Genomic DNA, 18149 nt, shown 5'->3' with positions numbered 1-18149 from the left:
ATGTTAATTTTCATTTTTCAACGCAAAATAAGATGGAAAAATAAATAAGCAAATCAAAAAACAAATGAAACAAATGAACAAATTAATTTTTATTTATTATTAAATTAATAAAAAAAATAAAAAAATAAAAAAAATACATGTTTAATGTTAATTTTTATTTTTCTACGCAAAATAAGATAAAAATAAGAAAAATAAATGAACAAATCAAAAAACAAATGAACAAATAAATTTTTATTTATTATTAAATTAATAAATAAATTAAAAAATTAAAGAAAATAAATATTTAATGTTAATTTTTATTTTTCAACGCAAAATAAGATGGAAAAATAAATAAGCAAATCAAAAAACAAATGAAACAAATTAACAAATTAATTTTTATTTATTATTTACTTAATAAAAAAATAAAAAATAAAAAAAAATACATGTTTAATGTTAATTTTTATTTTTCTACGCAAAATAAGATAAAAATAAGAAAAATAAATAAGCAAATCAAAAAACAAATGAACAAATTAATTTTTATTCATTATTAAATTAATAAATAAATAAAAAAAATTTAAAAAAATAAATGTTTAATGTTAATTTTTATTTTTCAACGCAAAATAAGATAAAAATAAGAAAACTAAATAAGCAAATCAAAAAACAAATGAAACAAATGAAACTTTCACATCAAGGCAGGGGCCTCAATCTAGCGTCGGCCCACAGGCCGCGTGTTTGAGACCGCTGGCCTACACAGAGAGCGCATGAGCACGCCGCGCTCATCTGACCTGGAAGCTTCTCTGCAGCCGCCGCTGGCAACGCCTGCACTTCCTGTTTGCAGCGACAACCAACACGCTGCTGTCGGAAAGCGGAGTCGTACTTCCTGTCACAGCAGCAGAGGTCATGTGATCGACAGTAAGCGATGAAGAGCACCTGCCCGCATCCTGTCCAACCACAGCGAGCTCACGTCTGTGACGCAGGGCCTTGGTGACCACTTCCTGTGGAAAGATGCTCCGTGGGCGGGAGCCAATCAGAGCGCGGCTGCACTGCAGTGGATTCAAACACGCTGAAAACCAAACCACCTTAGAACCTTGACTTTTTATATTCTAGTATTGGGAATCATATCGGTTATGATGGCCAGGAAATATTATGGATTCATACGTTCATAAACCAAAACAATGGTTGGATATTTATTGACCATAAGGAATGTAACACACACACACACACACACACACCAGTCCTCCCAGCAGTCAGAGCCGATGGCGGCGGCGCATGGAGGCCTACTGGGGCGGAGCCAGCCACAGGCGCAGCGTCAGGACGCCGTTGATGGCCAGCGTCTTGGCGAAGACGATACGGAGGACGAGGACCGTGAGAGAGACCAGGTTGACCTTCTCGTCTGCCGAGGACACACACACTTTAGTCACGGCGCGCGGGCTCCGCCTCCTCCACGTTCCACACTCACCTGGCGCCAACGCGTCCCGGCACCGGCCCGGTCCGCTGTAACCTGCGATGGCAAAACAGGAAGCGGAAGTGACGCGGCTCCGTGGACTCCACTGTGGAGCCGACTCTCCTCACCTACCTTTCTCACACGAGTCGGCGTGCTCGGCCGAGAGCAGCGTCACCTGATTGTACAGCGAGTCGCCCGATATCCGCACGCCGTGCGACCCCCGGAACACGTCTCCTTTCCCCGCCTTCTCCGTGGCGTTTTGTCTGCTGAAGCCGGCGGCCAGGCAAGCCGTCACGTTCCCCTCCAGTTTGTAGAAGGACGGCTCCAGGTCCTCCTCTACCACACAATCATAGAGCAAGCTAAATGCTAAATGCTAAATGCTAAACATGCTAACCACGCTAACGCTAACCCGTGTTTACGTTGCTGCTTCTCCATTGCAACCATGTGACCAAAACACAGCTTTAGCCTTCTCTTCATGGCTTTAGCGCCGTCTCCGCTTTGGCTTCTCCTGCATGTTCTTGTCAAAAACGCCATCGGCTGTGACCCCAACCAGAACCTGGTGACAACCACTTGGACCTACTTGTCCGTTCTCACCAGGTTCTCCACCTGCCATTTAGTCAACATTAAACTTGGAACCACTTTATCATCTTTTTCATCTTCAAATCTTCTGTTTTCATTCCCCCGCTTTTGGGTTCTACTTCACCTTCTAGCATGAAAGTAGAACTTGGGGAGTTCCACTGTTCCACAGTCTGGTTCCACCTCCAAAACGTAAACGCCACTTGAGACCTCAAGAGAACCTTTGAGTCCTCGCACATTCAGATTTCATCCGCATGACTTGTGGTTCAGGTTCTACGCTCACTCGGGTTCTACCTGCCCGGTTCCACTCCTTAACCACTTGGCTTTTACTCAAACTAAACAAATCTGCTGCCAGTTTGGGTTCTAGTTTACGTTCAAGCTTGAAAGTAGAACTTACTGTCTTCTACCGTCAGTCTGGTTCCGCTTCCAAAAAGCAATTTGTTGGTTCCTATCACACGCTGGTTGAGACCTCAACAAGAACCTCAAGAGAACCTTTGGGTCCTCACACATACCGTAACGTTCTCATGTCAGTCGCTCATGTTTTATATCTTTTTGTTCTACACTTTTAGTAAGCAACCACAATGTTCTCCTTCACATTCTAGCATGAAAATAGAACGTATGGACTTCATCTGTGGACGTTTTTCCAACATCTGTTGGAAGGGTTTTCTGTCCTTCACGTTCTAGCATGAAGGTATCGTTTGCAGACTTCCAAATCTGTCGACCTCAACAAGAACTTCATGTTCCTACACACATAAAGTCACCCTGGTTCTCCGCTGAGTCAGGTTCCGCATGAACACTAAAATGGTTAACAGGTTCTACTTTCGGAAACTAAACACATTTGCTGCCAGTTTGGGTTCTAGTTTACGTTCAACTTTCAAGCTGAGTTCTACTTTCAAGCTGGAACGTGAGCTAGAACCCAAACTGGCAGCAAATGTGATTGGTTCTGCCGTCAGTCTGGTTTGACAAGAACTAATCTGTTGACTCCATACCTCATGAGAACCTCACACAGACGCCATCCACCTGGTTCGGGTTCTCAGTGAGGTTCTGCATGGCCAGTTTACTGACCAGTAAACTTGAAGATTTGACACTTGAAACAGAACAAATCTGCTGCCACTTTGGGTTCTAGTTTACGTTCCAGCTTGAAGGTAGAACTTACTGTCTTCTACCGTCAGTCTGGTTCCGCTTCCAAAAAGCAATTTGTTGATTCCTATCACACGCTGGTTGAGACCTCAACAAGAACCTCAAGAGAACCTTTGGGTCCTCACACATACTGTAACGTTCTCATGTCAGTCGCTCATGTTTTATATCTTTTTGTTCTACACTTTTAGTAAGCGACCACAATGTTCTCCTTCACATTCTAGCATGAATATAGAACGTATGGACTTCCAAAAAGTCATCTGTGGACTTCAGACAGGCAGTGGCTCAACAAGAACCTTCTGACAACCTTTGGGTCCTCACACGTAAAAACCATCTCTGTTTACTCTGACTTGTGGTTCAGGTTCTATTCTCGGGTTCTGCACGTTTACGGAACATTCTTCTCATGAACAAGTTTGACACGTTGAAAGAAGACAGATTTGCCGTTCAAAGTAGAACTTACGGGCCTCCACTGTCAAGCTGGTTCCGCTTCCGAAATGTAATCTGTTAAATCCAGACACACACTGATTGTGACCTCAACAAGAACCTCGTTAGAACCATAGTCCTACACAGGACTTGTGGTTCAGGTTCTACACCCAGTCAGGTTTGGCATGGACTATTTACTGAACATAAAACTTGGTAACAATTTGTTCACTTTGCAGCAAAACACATCTGGCGTCACTTTGGGTTCTAGTTTACGTTCCAGCTTGAAGGTAGAACTTACTGTCTTCCACTCTCAGTCTGGTTCCGCTTGCAAAAAATAAACGCCAGGTTGCAGACACACACTGGTTGTGAGCTCAACCAAAACCTCATGAAAACCTTTGGGTTCTCACACACAGATATCATCTACGTTCTCCTGGTTCTCCACTCTCGCAGGTTCTGTATGTCAGTTTTACTCAACATTAAACTTCATTGATTCAAAAATCAACAAGGACTATAGGACAACAACAACAACAAACACTATAGGACGACAACAACAAAGACTATAGGACAACAACAACAACCAAGACTATAGGAGAACAACAACAACAACAAAGACTATAGGATGACAACAACAACAACAACAACAAAGACTATAGGACAACAACAACAAAGACTATAGGACAACAACAACAACCAAGACTATAGGACGACAACAACAACAACAACAAAGACTATAGGACAACAACAACAACAAAGACTATAGGACGACAACAACAAAGACTATAGGACGACAACAACAACAAAGACTATAGGAGAACAACAACAACAACAAAGACTATAGGAGAACAACAACAACAACAAAGACTATAGGACAACAACAACAACAAAGACTATAGGACGACAACAACAACAAAGACTATAGGACAACAATGTCAAAGACTATAGGAGAACAACAACAAAGACTATAGGACAACAACAACAACAACAACAACAAAGACTATAGGACAACAACATCAAAGACTATAGGACAACAACGTCAAAGACTATAGGACAACAACGACAACAACAAATACTACAGGACAACAACAACAAAGACTATAGGACAACAACAACAAAGACTATAGGACAACAACAACAACAAAGACTATAGGACAACAACAACAACAAAGACTATAGGACAACAACAACAACAAAGACTATAGGACAACAACATCAAAGACTATAGGACAACAACGACAACAACAAATACTACAGGACAACAACAACAACAAAGACTATAGGACAACAACAACAAAGACTATAGGACAACAACAAAGACTACAGGACAACAACAACAACAACAACAAAGACTATAGGACAACAACAACAACAAAGACTATAGGACAACAACGTCAAAGACTATAGGACAACAACGTCAAAGACTATAGGACAACAACGTCAAAGACTATAGGACAACAACGACAACAACAAATACTACAGGACAACAACAACAACAAAGACTATAGGACAACAACAACAAATACTATAGGACAACAACAACAAAGACTACAGGACAACAACAACAACAAAGACTACAGGACAACAACAACAACAAAGACTACAGGACAACAACAACAACAAAGACTACAGGACAACAACAACAACAACAAAGACTACAGGACAACAACAACAACAAAGACTACAGGACAACAACAACAACAAAGACTACAGGACAACAACAACAACAAAGACTACAGGACAACAACAACAACAAAGACTACAGGACAACAACAAAGACTACAGGACAACAACAACAACAACAACAAAGACTATAGGACAACAAGACGCTGACCTCCAACGTGGTGGATGTAGATGTTCTAGAAGAAGGCGTGTATCCACCGAGAACAAAACCAACACATCACCTGCATGAAACGTCTTCAACTGACTCAATTAGTCCATTTGTGGCTTTAGTCCCGCCTCCCCTAGGGGGCGTGGCCTATGTCTGAGAAGCCGGACATTGGCTGTGCTGTCAGGTGATGGCATCTTGTGACCTTTGACCCCAGGGGCCCACAGGAGTTTGTGTACGTGTGCAGCAGAGCCGTCAGTCACTGTGGGCTGCAGGGCGCAGTAGTACACGGCAGAGTCCTTCATCTGCACGTCTCGGATCTCCAGCGGAGCCTGCAGGGCGCCGGCATCGATGCTGCAGCTGAACCTCTCGTCAACGACGCTCACCATCTTCTGCTGACCGGCCGTGAAGTGGAGCAGGATGAACTCTGGTCTCTGGTTCCTGGTCTTTCTGAACCAGAAGATGTAGTCGTTAGCTCCGGAGCTTTGGTAGCTGCAGCCCAGCGTCACGGCGTCACCCTGCTCGGCGTGCACGTCCCCCACCGGCTGCTTGACCGTCTGGGCGCCGCTTCCTGTCAAGAGGACGACAAAGGTGGTCAGACGTCACGTGACCCCGACACGCTCACCTCGCACCGCCTCACCCAGGCTCCAGGCGGCCATCAGCACACACACCAGCGTACGCTTCATGTCTGGACTCCTGGGTTGGGGGGGCACCACCTGATCCCACTGAGGGAGGGCCTTCACAGTAGAACATACAGTAGAACATTGTCTCCCCCTAGTGGAGGCAGTGAGGTTATTGTGCAGGACTTGTACTGTCACAGTCACTGTGGGCACCACAGCGCAGTAGATGACAACATGGGGGTGCAGCGAAGACCACCTCAGGTCCACATGGAACATCCTTCCATCACGTCTGAACTTTGTCAAGCCGTCTTCTGCTTGGGAATAATCCCTGATCAGCAGCTGTGGAGGAGAACCGCGTTTCTTCTGGTACCAGGACAGGCCGGTGTCGCCAGCAGAGTAGTTGCAGGACAGGGTCAGCAGGTCCCCCTCCAAAACCACCACCCGCTCCGTGGATGATGTCATCACACCCTGACAAGAACCTAACGAGAACAAATAGCATTCATCCACCTGGACGCCATTCTTGGCTCGCAACCTGGAGACGCACCTGATAGAACGCCGAGTGCCATCACGCACGCCAGGGGGGGCAGCATCACGGTCAGCAAGACCCGGACCTCCATGAGTGACACCTCCTTTATATCATCCACCTTCTCACCTCTTCTTCTCACACTCAAGCTCCAACGCCCACCACGCCGTCACATGACTCCGTACTTCCTGTCTATTGTTAAGAAATACACTATTGAAAATATCAGAAATAAGATTTCTGAAAAAACAAAATAAGATTTTATTTTAATATGCAAAGTTCCTAATTACTAGTATAAAATAGCACTTATTAAAGACATTTGTAAAAGTGGCGTGACAATAAGCCTAATTAATAGATTTTTTTTTAATAATTCCCAAAACAAAGTTGTTTCCGGAAGAATACAGTGGACGTGTCACGTGACTGGCATGTTCCGTGGTACAATACTGCACCCTGCTGGCCATGCGTGTTATTACAATAGTAAAATACATTTGAAGGTTATGGCGGCGGTGCCATGGCGCCTCCTACTGGCACGAGGGAGCACGCGCAGGCTGCTGTCGGAAACAGGAAAAAGACCTGCGAGGAATGTTTATGTGGTGAGTCATCTTTCATCATTAATGCTTTAGTGTTGATTATCCTAATAGTTTGTATTTTGTGGTGTAATGTATTCATAACAATGTACGATGACAAGAAATCCGCGATCACGCTACCGGTCTTCCCCACCCGTGGAGCTTTGGAATCGATACGTTTGGAACGAGTCCCTGTGTTACGGTGATGGAAAATATCGGTTCTTTTTAGAGAGCCGGCACTTTTGGCTCGGCTCACTATCTCTTGATCTATTCATCCAAATTTTTCACGAACGACTCGACTCTAAGCACCGCAGCTTGTTTATTTCAGCCAAACAGCTCAGTGGGGGACAGAGTGGACACGCATCGTAACCAAGGACACTCGCTTTGAACAGAACAAAAAGAAGAAAAAGCTAATCGGCTCCTAAGGACGCGAGTCGGCTCTAAAAGTCGATTTGTCGAAGTTTTTCCAACGAAGTAGTCACATGTAATGCTACACAGGTTGACGTCATGAATAAGACTCACATTCCTAGATGAGTCCACAGTCCAGAGTCCACAATGGAATGACACATCGTGGTTTTATTACAAAAGGAACTTTTAATAGAACTCCATGAATACCATCATACCATGTCATTTGGTGGTCTTTATTTCACTCCATGTCCGTGGAGTCCAGTTCACTGAGGAATCGCCGACATTTGGCCATAAGAACTTTGATGGCTTCTGTGACAAGGAGGTTTGGGGTCAGGATCCCGGTCGACTCCACAGAAACTGTTGGGAAACAAATAATATCACGAAAAGACAATCCCAAGTGTACAGACTAAATAAATGCTATTTTTTGACTCATTTCCATTTCAGCTATGCTAATGCTGATAATAATAATGCTAATGATGCTAATAATAATAAATAATAATACTAATAATAAATAATGCTAATGCTAATAATAATGCTAATAATAATAATGCTAATAATAATAATGCTAATGCTAATAATAAATCATGCTAATAATAATAAATCATGCTAATGCTAATAATAAATATTGCTAATGCTAATAATAATAAATATGCTAATGCTAGTAAGAATAAATAATGCTAATGCTAACACTAATAATAATGCTAATGCTAATAATGCTAATGCTAATAATGCTAATGCTAATAATAATAAATCATGCTAATAATAATAAATCATGCTAATGCTAATAATAATAAATAATGCTAATGCTAATAAGAATAAATAATGCTAATGCTAATGCTAATAATAATAAATCATGCTAATAATAATAAATCATGCTAATGCTAATAATAATAAATAATGCTAATGCTAGTAAGAATAAATAATGCTAATGCTAACGCTAATAATAATGCTAATGCTAATAATATTGCTAATGCTAATAAATCATGCTAATGCTAATAATAAATATTGCTAATGGCAATAATAATAAATAATGCTAATGCTAGTAAGAATAAATAGTGCTAATGCTAACGCTAATAATAATGCTAATGCTAATAATAATAAATCATGCTAATAATAATAACTCATGCTAAAGCTAATAATAAATATTGCTAATGCTAATAATAAATAATGCTAATGCTAGTAAGAATATATAATGCTAATGCTAACGCTAATAATAATGCTAATGCTAATAATAATAATAAATCATGTTAATGCTAATAATAAATATTGCTAATGCTAATAATAATAAATAATGCTAATGCTAGTAAGAATAAATAATGCTAATGCTAGTAAGAATAAATAGTGCTAATGCTAACACTAATAATAATGCTAATGCTAATAATGCTAATGCTAATAATAAATATTGCTAATGCTAGTAATAATGCTAATGTTAGTAATAATAATAATGCTAATAATAATGCTAATAATGCTAATAATGCTAATAATGCTAATAATGCTAATAATGCTAATAATGCTAATAATGCTAATAATGCTAATAATGCTAATAATAATAATAATAATAATAATGCTAATGCTAATAATAATAATAATAATGCTAATGCTAATAATAATAATAATAATGCTATCTGCAGCGTGAAACCAATCCATTTCAAAGAGCTTCCTCATTGCCAAAAAGAGATGATGGCGTGATGGCGACCGGAAGAGCCGGCGTGACTTTTGTGGAAAAGAACGTACAGATGAAATGGTCTCGCACTCTTCCCAGCTTCACCAGGTCCTTCAAGTCATCGTGACGTAGAACTTCCCTGCTGCAGGTATCCAAGCGACTGTTGACCACTTTGGCGACCTTTTCCCCTGAGGACAGCAGATGACAGATCACACGTTTGGGAATACGTAAGCATGGATGGCAGCGGCCCAATCCACCATCGATATCGGGTTCTGCGCTTGATGTTGTTTTGGCACAGAGAACACGTGTCTGCTGTGTTTGGTGATGACCTGTCCATCTTACCGTTCATATCCTCCAGGTGGATGACGCCCTGTGAAAAGCAGCCTTTTAGCCGTTCCGCCTTCTCCCCCCGCACCGTGTCCAGGAGGGTGATCTCTGGCAGGAGGCGGTAGCTTGCCGTGGCCACCGGAGAGAACTTGGCATGATCCTTTCCTGATGACAGACAAAACCTGCGTTATTTCTGGTTATACTGCATGATGATGTACACTTCCTGGCTAGCCTAGGCTAGCGCTTGTGTCATTTGGGGAACGCTAGCACACCATCCCGCCATGGCGGTCCTGAACCTTAATGTGATGATAATCCAATCGTTCCAATCTCCAAAGAGCTCTCGGCTGGGATGATGAGCACACCCGGTACGCGACACGTGTGAAGCATCATTGGCCGGTTGACTCACCGATCCCTTTGACACAGTGCATTACGATGTCGAGTTCCTGTCCCGGACGGAGCAGAGCTATCAGGATGTCATCGTGGACCGGTCCGATGTTGCCGTCGGCAAACACGTCAGCCTGGTTCCCGATGGGGACCCACTTTATGTCTCTGGAATAAACTACAATGCGGGAACATCACATTCCATACTTGGCAGTACATCTTAGGAATTACACACGTAATTCGGTGAACATGAACTGGAAGACGGGCTTGGATGGAGATTGGGTTCTTGTGGCGTGGCGACCCCTGAAGGGAACAGCCCAAAAAGGAAGTAGTAAATTTGGGAATACCGCAAATGTTCCTACTGACCAGGCCCATCTAAATGTTAAGACCAGTTGCAAAATGGCAAGAAGTTGCATTTAGCACAGTTGGACCTTAAGGAGGTTCTAAGTGGAACCTGAAAATGCAAACAGAGGAATTGGGAGTGAGACAAAAAATGTTATTGCAAGCTAGCGTGAAAGTTAAATGGGCTAAAACCTTGGCCAACATGTCTGACGAGCTGGAAGCGTCCCTTCACGAGAAGATCACAGCACTGCAAGCCAAGCACCCAACTTCCTACATTTGATTGGAGCTCGGAACGTACCCATGTGGTTTAGGTAGAGTTCCTTCGGGTCTGAAGAATCCTTGCCGGCGCTGGGGTTTCGGCTACATTTAATCTTCAGGCGTAGTTTGATCGTGTCTATTTCAGACTCTTCCTCTTCTGCGGAGTCTTTATCTGAAAGATAAACGGTTGAGAGAAGACGCGTGGAAGCTTTTACTTTGTTTTTATCATGTCTTCTATTTAAAAGCGCTAAACATTCCTACTGTAATGTCTTGAGTCGTCCAAGTGTGCTGCATTTGGTATATTGTGCTGCCATATTTATACCATATCAATCATGAAAACATCACCTGTATCAAGCTCATTGTGACTGAAGCCAAAGCAGGAAACTATACTTGACTACCATCCAGTGGTTGAAATGAGCATTACACCCCAAGAGATAAGACAGTTGAATACAAATGTAAATAATAGAAAGTTATATTTTGACGTAAAAAATGCACTGTAATGTTGCATATATTTTTAAATAAATAAATATAAGACTTCAATTCACTTCTGTAGTACTACTCTACTACTTCAGAAAGCTGTGCATAGGCGATACTTGGACGCCATTAGATGCTTCAGAAGCCACATTAGTTATGAGCATGTCAACCTACATCTGTTATGAATGCACGTACAGCAAATATGGCCCAACGCTTGGCACCCCTTCCAAACGATAGTAACAACAGTATCCAGAGTATACGTGATGTGTATATTTAGAGTACGAGTAGGAGGTCTTACCGCTGCTTCTGTACTCAAACAAGCAGGGGTCGGCTTTGATGGGGATGAGGCCTAATCTCTGTGCCAGCACCTCATCCTGGACGATAGACGTGTTGTTGTAAATGAAAACCTTCTCAATCGCCATGGTGGGCACCTGCAAGCATCAACGGCATCAGAACTTCTTTTGACTGACAGCAGCACTTCCAAGAGCGGATAACATTTCTGGAAGCTAACACTCCGTCAATGAGGCAGGTCGAGTTTGCAAGAGGTCATTACACACCCACTAAACTCATCACACATCAACTCAACACTCAAAGCTATACCTAATAAATGTACAAACATCTGCCAATATGAGTTTGAAGCCAATGTTACAGACAACAGACCTCTGCTAGCAGGATCCTCCTGAAGGCGTTGGCAATGGCCGCGTCGATGCCCACCATGTCAAACTCCATAAAGTTGTCATTCAGCTGCACGACATCGATTCTGAAGTTCTGCAAAACACCAGCACCGTGGAACCCATTGACATGTCTACCCGTAACATGTTCTCCTGATATTGTGCAACGTAAACAAATATGATACGCAAATCCACAAATGAATGAGTACTTCTACTTCTACTGTAATACCTTTTGAAATGTCTGCATATCCCAGGTGTCGTTGTAGCCAGGATAGTTTCCAGGGAAATCGGTTGTATGAACCTGGAAAACAAATAAATCAGGAAGCATTGAAATAATATACATATATCAATATCCATATCAATACACACATACGTGTACCCAGCGTAGCTGCGTCACAGAATGACTGCAATACAATCGGCCGTAATATATGATATCCAACACCTTTCATAACAGGAATCAAAAGAAAGACTGAAACAATAACACAATGTGAAAAGCCAGAGCACACACATCATCAACGTCTCCTAAAAAGAATGTAACCATGGACATAGAACAATGTAGACTAGTCTAAGTACATCGAGCACACACCAAAGGATGTAACTTACATTTCTCACGCCAAATTCCCCTAAAATAACCCGATTCCGTATCTCATCCACGTTTCCTCTGGCAGTCGCCATTTTCGTAGTTATTGTAGCAACCCAAATTACCCCGGAACTAAATCTGCCAGCAAACACTACTACGCATGCGTACAGTCGCCGCCATATTGGAAACACATTTACGGTAAGCCGTCAGTGCCAAAATTAATTCCAATTTTGCGTTTTGATAAATAGTTATAGTTTTAATGCAACCACATAAAAGCGTCGCATGTGGCGTCACGTCGGTTATTTGTCCCGTGGTGTTGCCGTAGCATATCCGGAATTGAGGGTCTGGTATACGCCCATTTGACACGTCACTAGCAAGCGCTGTCCCTCCCTCTCACTTAAATGAGTTACTACACTAAACAAGCCCCTCCCCTTTTGCTATGTCGCCTATTGAGTATATACAGAGGTGGGCGTGCCCACAGGCAAACCAGGCATTTGCCTGGGGCGCCCACTAGGGGGTGCCAAAAACGCTAATACATGTACTGCAAAGAAAGACAACAATGGGTATTTAGATTAGTTTTTCAGTGTACATATCAGACGCACGGATGCGGTGGGACTGTGCCCCCCCTCCCCTGCTGAAATCCAGCACCGTGGACCGACGGCTGCAGCAACAGGCTCTTTGTCACCAAGCCTCTTCTTCCAGTCTTGGCGGGGTCCTTCATCGTATCGACCAAGCACCCAAAAGTATGGCGGGGGCAGCCCGGCACGGTGCATCTGTGGGTTTTGTGGTCCATTCTTTGGCATCACATGTAGAAATATTAGCGATCACCTGTAAATGTGAGCTTTGCTGGATAAATGATAAACACAGTCGGTCCGTAAGATGAACTCACTTACATCCTCTTTTTTTATTTCATATCCATTGTGGCGGTGTATAAAAAATACCATGAAGAGAAAAATCATACAAAAGTCAGCGCCCACGTACCCTTGGGCTAAACTATACACAGTCAGGACGCGGGAATCCTCCCGAGGCCGTGGGGTCCGCATCAGGGCAAGGCGTGGCTATCATACACGGCGATGATGTGGGCGTATCGACAGAAGAGACGTGAAAATGCATAGTGGCGCTTGAACAGTCCCCGAGGTGGTCGTCTTCAGCTCATCGATGAGCGAATGAGCGGAAAGGAAAGCGAAACGAAGAAGGAGCCGAGACCGGGCATCCTCTGACGTCCGCCTTACGTGACGTAGTCGTCGTCGTCGCTCGGTTCCGACTTGATGTGGTCCGGGTGGGGCAGAGCCAAGCTTTGCCCCGTAGTTCTGGTGCAGACGTACCACTCCTTCATGTTGGGCAAGTCGGGTATGACCGGGCTGCCCGGCGGATGGCTTCTTCCCGGGGTCCTGTGCCTCCTGAGTCCGGACAGAGATAGGTCCAGGGGCACGGCCAGCGGAGACGAGCTGGGCTCCAGCTTGTGGTTCAGTTTGTTGGCCAAACTGATGTCAAAGTCAAAGCTGCTCGTTTGATGGCTGAAGGACGGGGACAGGTGGTTGATCTTAAGGTCCAGGGGCTCCAGGAGAGGCTGAGGTGCTTGGTGTGGGTGGATGGAGCTGTAGATGTCGTAGGGCTCGGAGGTAGGTGACGACTTGATGTGGACTTTCATGTGCTTGCGCAAAGAGCTTGGGTGCGTGTAGGACTTGGTACAACCCAGGGCCTTGCAGTCGTAGGGTTTAGAAGAAGTGTGCACTTGGGAATGTTTCTTACGGTCGCTGCTGTTGGCGAAGCGTCGCTCGCAAAACTCGCACTGGAATGGCTTTTCGCCTGCAACGCAAACACACATACAGACCGTGAAAACACAGACAAGACTCCCCTTTGGTCACGTCTTCCGTGATGGTAAACACGTCCCTGTCGCTCATCATGCATAATACACGCATGTCTACGCATGTCTACGCATGTCTTACGTATGTCTACGCATGTCTTACGTATGTCTACGCATGTCTTACGTATGTCTACGCATGTCTTACCTATGTCTACGCATGTCTTACCTATGTCTACGCATGTCTTACCTATGTCTACGCATGTCTTACCTATGTCTACGCATGTCTTACCTATGTCTACGCATGTCTTACGTATGTCTACACATGTCTTACACATGTCTACGCACGTCTTACACATGTCTGCGCATGTCTTACATATGTCTACGAATGTCTACATATGTCTACGAATGTCCACATATGTCTACGCATGTCCACATATGTCTACGCATGTCTTGCGTATGTCTACGCATGTCTTACGCATGTCTTACGCATGTCTACGCATGTCTTACATATGTCTTACGTATGTCTACGCATGTCTTACATATGTCTTACGTATGTCTACATATGTCTTACGCATGTCTTACGTATGTCTACATAGGTATACGCATGTCTTACGTATGTCTACATAGGTATACGCATGTCTTACGTATGTCTACATATGTCTTACACATGTCTACGCATGTCTTATGCATGTCTACGCATGTCTACGCATGTCTTACGCATGTTTTACGCATGTTTTACGCATGTTTTACGCATGTCTTACGTATGTCTTACGTATGACTTACGTATGTCTACGCACGTCCACATGTCTACGCACGTCTTACATGTCTACGCATGTCTTACGCATGTCTACATATGTCTACGCATGTCTTACGTAAGTCTACATATGTCTACGCATGTCTTACGTATGTCTACATATGTCTACGCATGTCTTACGCATGTCTACGCACGTCCACATGTCTATGCACATCTTACATATGTCTTACATATGTCTACATATGTCTACGCATGTCTTACGTATGTCTACATATGTCTACGCATGTCTTACGCATGTCTACGCACGTCCACATGTCTATGCACATCTTACATATGTCTTACGTATGTCTACATATGTCTACGCATGTCTTACGTATGTCTATGCACGTCCACATGTCTACGCACGTCTTACATATGTCTACGCATGTCTTACATATGTCTACGCATGTCTTACGCATGTCTACATATGTCTACATATGTCTACGCATGTCTACGCATGTCTACGTATGTCTACGCATGTCTACGCATGTCTACGCATGTCTACGCATGTCTACGCATGTCTACGTATGTCTACGTATGTCTACGCATGTCTACGCATGTCTACGTATGTCTACGTATGTCTACGTATGTCTACGCATGTCTACGTATGTCTACGCATGTCTACATATGTCTACGCATGTCTTATGTATGTCTACACATGTCTTATGTATGTCTACACATGTCTTATGTATGTCTACACATGTCTTACGCATGTCTTACGTATGTCTTACGTATGTCTACGCACGTCTTACATATATCTGCGCACGTCTTACATATGTCTGCGCACGTCTTACATATGTCTGCGCACGTCTTACATATGTCTGCGCACGTCTTACATATGTCTACGCACGTCTACGCATGTCTTACGTATGTCTACGTATGTCTACGTATGTCTACGTATGTCTTACGTATGTCTACGTATGTCTACGTATGTCTACGTATGTCTTACGTATGTCTACGTATGTCTTACGTATGTCTACGTATGTCTTACGTATGTCTATGTATGTCTACGTATGTCTACGTATGTCTACGTATGTCTTACGTATGTCTACGTATGTCTTACGTATGTCTACGTATGTCTTACGTATGTCTATGTATGTCTACGTATGTCTACGTATGTCTACGTATGTCTTACGTATGTCTACGTATGTCTACGTATGTCTACGTATGTCTACGTATGTCTACGTATGTCTACGTATGTCTACGTATGTCTACGTATGTCTACGTATGTCTTACGTATGTCTACATATGTCGCTGTCTGCGTGTTCTACCATCATTGGATGTTTGCGTACAGGCTGCGTGACAGAGTGAACCCTCCCGTCCGCTCACTCAACCTCTTTGTGGAGGCGGGGCTAGCAGTGAGTGGACACAGGATGCTAGCACCAAATTAGCCATATGCTGGGCTAATGCTAAGTGATGGTTTCTCCTGTGGGGACTTTTTGCCATGAAACACAATGAGCAAAGTCAGCGTCAACACGACCGACCAATACGGCTCATTGGTGAGAAAGTCGTGACGAGGACGCCGTGGGACACGACCATCCTTTCCGGTTTTCCCAACTTGGAAACAAAACTACCGCCGGAGTTTTGGTGCAGCACAGCCAACATTTCCCTCCAAATATAAACAAAATAAGAGTAAACCTGCTTGAACGCATTTATTTACAACGCATACTACTACTACTTATACTAGTATATTACTTGAAGTCAATCTTGCGATAATAATACTACAAATGTTATTTAGCATTATTTCATTGACGATTTTTGATTATTACTATTAGCCCCATCCACCCGCTTGGCGTATACATCTCCACCGAGACGCTAGGGGGCGCTGTTTTAGGCAAGTGAGGGACAAGTTTTTTTCTACTATGACAACTATGAACTATGACTGATGGGGCAGCCATTGTTTATTACGGTTGTTTATTGAGGCCTTCCGCCGGGACCGGAAATAAGTTGTTGTTGTTTGCGTGTTGTCGTGTGTCTGGGGCATTTGCAGCATTTCCCTGTCCATCAATTCTTAATGACATCTCATTTCCGCCGGCCTCCGAACATGCGAAGGAAACATAGGAAACATAGGAAACATAGGAAGCAAAGGGCGGACGCGAACGATGAGCGAACGGCGCCATGTTAAACATGGAGGGCAGCCCACACTGGCTCATATAAAAGACAATCCTACCGGTGTGCGTGCGAGTGTGGATCTTGAGGTTCTCGGAGCGTGCGAACATCTTGCCGCAGTTGGGGAAGGCGCACAGGAAGGGCTTCTCCCCGGTGTGCACTCGGATGTGATTGATAAGTTTGTATTTGGCTTTAAACGCCTTGCCTCCGCGGACGCACTCGCTCCACATGCAGACGTGACTGAGGGCGTCGAGCCCCGCCGTGACGTGCTCGGCCGTGACGTGGTCCACCAGGTCGGGCATGGAGGTAAAAGTTTGGTTGCAGACGAACCGCTGCCTGCTCGACATTCGGCCTGCCCATTTGCACACCAGCTCCGACTTGACAGCGGGACTCCGGCAAATGTTCAATAAAGCCTCCTTGCCGTCCGCCGGGCGTCTGTCCGCGGAGGCGGCGATGTTGGGGGGTCTCCGCTGGGGAGGCGCGACGATGCTCGAAGCTCCGGAGTTGTTGTTACCCAGCGGGGCGACGAGGCCATTGTGCCTGGTAACCACCGCCACCCGCTTCATCTTGCTCCCGTCGAGCGTCCGGCCCAGATGTCCGCTTGGAAAGGCAATACGATCCGAATGTAAGACCTTAGCCGCTCCAGGGTCGTGTCTCCGGTGTTAAAAGCGTCTAATGGATCCCGGTAGTCGGCGGTGGATCCGTCGAGCCCGAGCCTCCATGCTTGGCTGTTGAGTGTGGATGAAGGTGAACCGAGTGGAAGCGATAGCTGGCAGCAGGCCGCGATCCAACACGCTTGTGTGGCGTCCTTGTCCGCTCCTTACCGCCTCCAATTACTTCCTGATGTTCCGACACAGTAAAGCCAATTGATTGAAGTCATTTGTTTAGACAGCACATATATATTACCTGTAAAATAATGTTGTATATGTAAAGAATAAATCATTTATCACTATTTATTTGATGTACTGGGACTTGACGTGGATACATGAAAGTAATTGGTCCCCTGCTGATTTTTATGCTAGCTTTATTAAGAGAGAAACATCCACACCGGAAATACACATATATATATATAGTCTAATTGATGGGATTCATAGAAAATAGAAATACAAACAGAAAAAGTGTTAATATTCATATTTTACACAGCAGAGGTCCTTACACGTTATGACTTCTGATTAGTCACGCTCATATTACCGTCGTTGTCATGGGTGTTTTATTGTGAAGAGCAGGAAGTGCTTTCCCGCTGCTTCGT

The 18149-nt window shown here is 43.9% G+C and overlaps 3 protein-coding genes across 5 annotated transcripts; all 3 read right to left on the bottom strand.

Moving 5' to 3' along the window:
- Window positions 1-889: 889 nt before the first annotated feature.
- LOC131132625 (T cell receptor alpha chain MC.7.G5-like) lies at window positions 890-6699 on the bottom strand. Of its 2 annotated transcripts, none has more exons than XM_078795948.1 (8): window positions 6546-6699; window positions 6258-6480; window positions 6022-6155; window positions 5649-5952; window positions 3597-3652; window positions 1556-1759; window positions 1439-1480; window positions 890-1372 (listed from the first exon to the last, which is right to left on the bottom strand). In XM_078795948.1, exons 1-8 carry the CDS (start codon window positions 6616-6618, stop codon window positions 1257-1259), a joined length of 1152 nt encoding a protein of 383 aa, XP_078652074.1. In that variant the 5' UTR covers window positions 6619-6699; the 3' UTR covers window positions 890-1256. The 2 variants fall into 2 exon arrangements, with proteins under 2 accessions (XP_078652074.1, XP_078652073.1); XM_078795947.1 differs by lacking the exon at window positions 3597-3652 and adding an exon at window positions 3858-3914 and having other exon boundaries at window positions 891-1372; window positions 5647-5952; window positions 6546-6698.
- polr1c (RNA polymerase I and III subunit C) lies at window positions 6618-12361 on the bottom strand. 2 transcript variants are annotated; one of them, XM_078795949.1, is made up of 10 exons: window positions 12215-12361; window positions 11841-11912; window positions 11601-11708; window positions 11239-11371; window positions 10507-10638; window positions 9892-10044; window positions 9501-9650; window positions 9230-9346; window positions 7711-7852; window positions 6618-6716 (listed from the first exon to the last, which is right to left on the bottom strand). In XM_078795949.1, exons 1-9 carry the CDS (start codon window positions 12284-12286, stop codon window positions 7734-7736), a joined length of 1056 nt encoding a protein of 351 aa, XP_078652075.1. In that variant the 5' UTR covers window positions 12287-12361; the 3' UTR covers window positions 6618-6716; window positions 7711-7733. The 2 variants fall into 2 exon arrangements, with proteins under 2 accessions (XP_078652075.1, XP_057934406.2); XM_058078423.2 differs by lacking the exon at window positions 6618-6716 and having other exon boundaries at window positions 7417-7852.
- A 689-nt stretch (window positions 12362-13050) lies between these two features.
- LOC131132251 (uncharacterized) lies at window positions 13051-17767 on the bottom strand. The gene is made up of 2 exons (XM_058077716.2): window positions 16962-17767; window positions 13051-14000 (listed from the first exon to the last, which is right to left on the bottom strand). Exons 1-2 carry the CDS (start codon window positions 17464-17466, stop codon window positions 13420-13422), a joined length of 1086 nt encoding a protein of 361 aa, XP_057933699.2. The 5' UTR covers window positions 17467-17767; the 3' UTR covers window positions 13051-13419.
- Between the last annotated feature and the right edge of the window lie 382 nt (window positions 17768-18149).

The sequence above is a fragment of the Doryrhamphus excisus genome, linkage group LG14, assembly GCF_037039965.1.
Source record: "Doryrhamphus excisus strain RoL-2023G ecotype Guam linkage group LG14, RoL_Dexc_Guam_v1.1, whole genome shotgun sequence".
In the NCBI taxonomy this organism is placed as follows: Eukaryota; Metazoa; Chordata; class Actinopteri; order Syngnathiformes; family Syngnathidae; genus Doryrhamphus; species Doryrhamphus excisus.
This window is presented reverse-complemented; position numbering and strand designations above follow the sequence as displayed.

Bases quoted from the DNA above. Each gene is read 5' to 3' on its own strand.
- LOC131132625 (XM_078795947.1), bottom strand. From the start codon at position 6,618: ATGGAGGTCCGGGTCTTGCTGACCGTGATGCTGCCCCCCCTGGCGTGC. The intron at 5,953-6,021 runs GTGAGGCGGTGC...TCCTCTTGACAG, and splicing joins GATGGCCGCCTGGAGCCTGG to GAAGCGGCGCCCAGACGGTC. The intron at 1,481-1,555 runs GTAGGTGAGGAG...TTGCCATCGCAG, and splicing joins CGCCGACTCGTGTGAGAAAG to GTTACAGCGGACCGGGCCGG.
- LOC131132251 (XM_058077716.2), bottom strand. From the start codon at position 17,466: ATGAAGCGGGTGGCGGTGGTTACCAGGCACAATGGCCTCGTCGCCCCG. The intron at 14,001-16,961 runs GTAGGATTGTCT...TTTGCGTTGCAG, and splicing joins CCACACTCGCACGCACACCG to GCGAAAAGCCATTCCAGTGC.
- polr1c (XM_078795949.1), bottom strand. From the start codon at position 12,286: ATGGCGACTGCCAGAGGAAACGTGGATGAGATACGGAATCGGGTTATT. The intron at 11,372-11,600 runs GTCTGTTGTCTG...TGATGCTTGCAG, and splicing joins GGAGGATCCTGCTAGCAGAG to GTGCCCACCATGGCGATTGA. The intron at 9,347-9,500 runs GTAAGATGGACA...TGCTGTCCTCAG, and splicing joins CCACCTGGAGGATATGAACG to GGGAAAAGGTCGCCAAAGTG.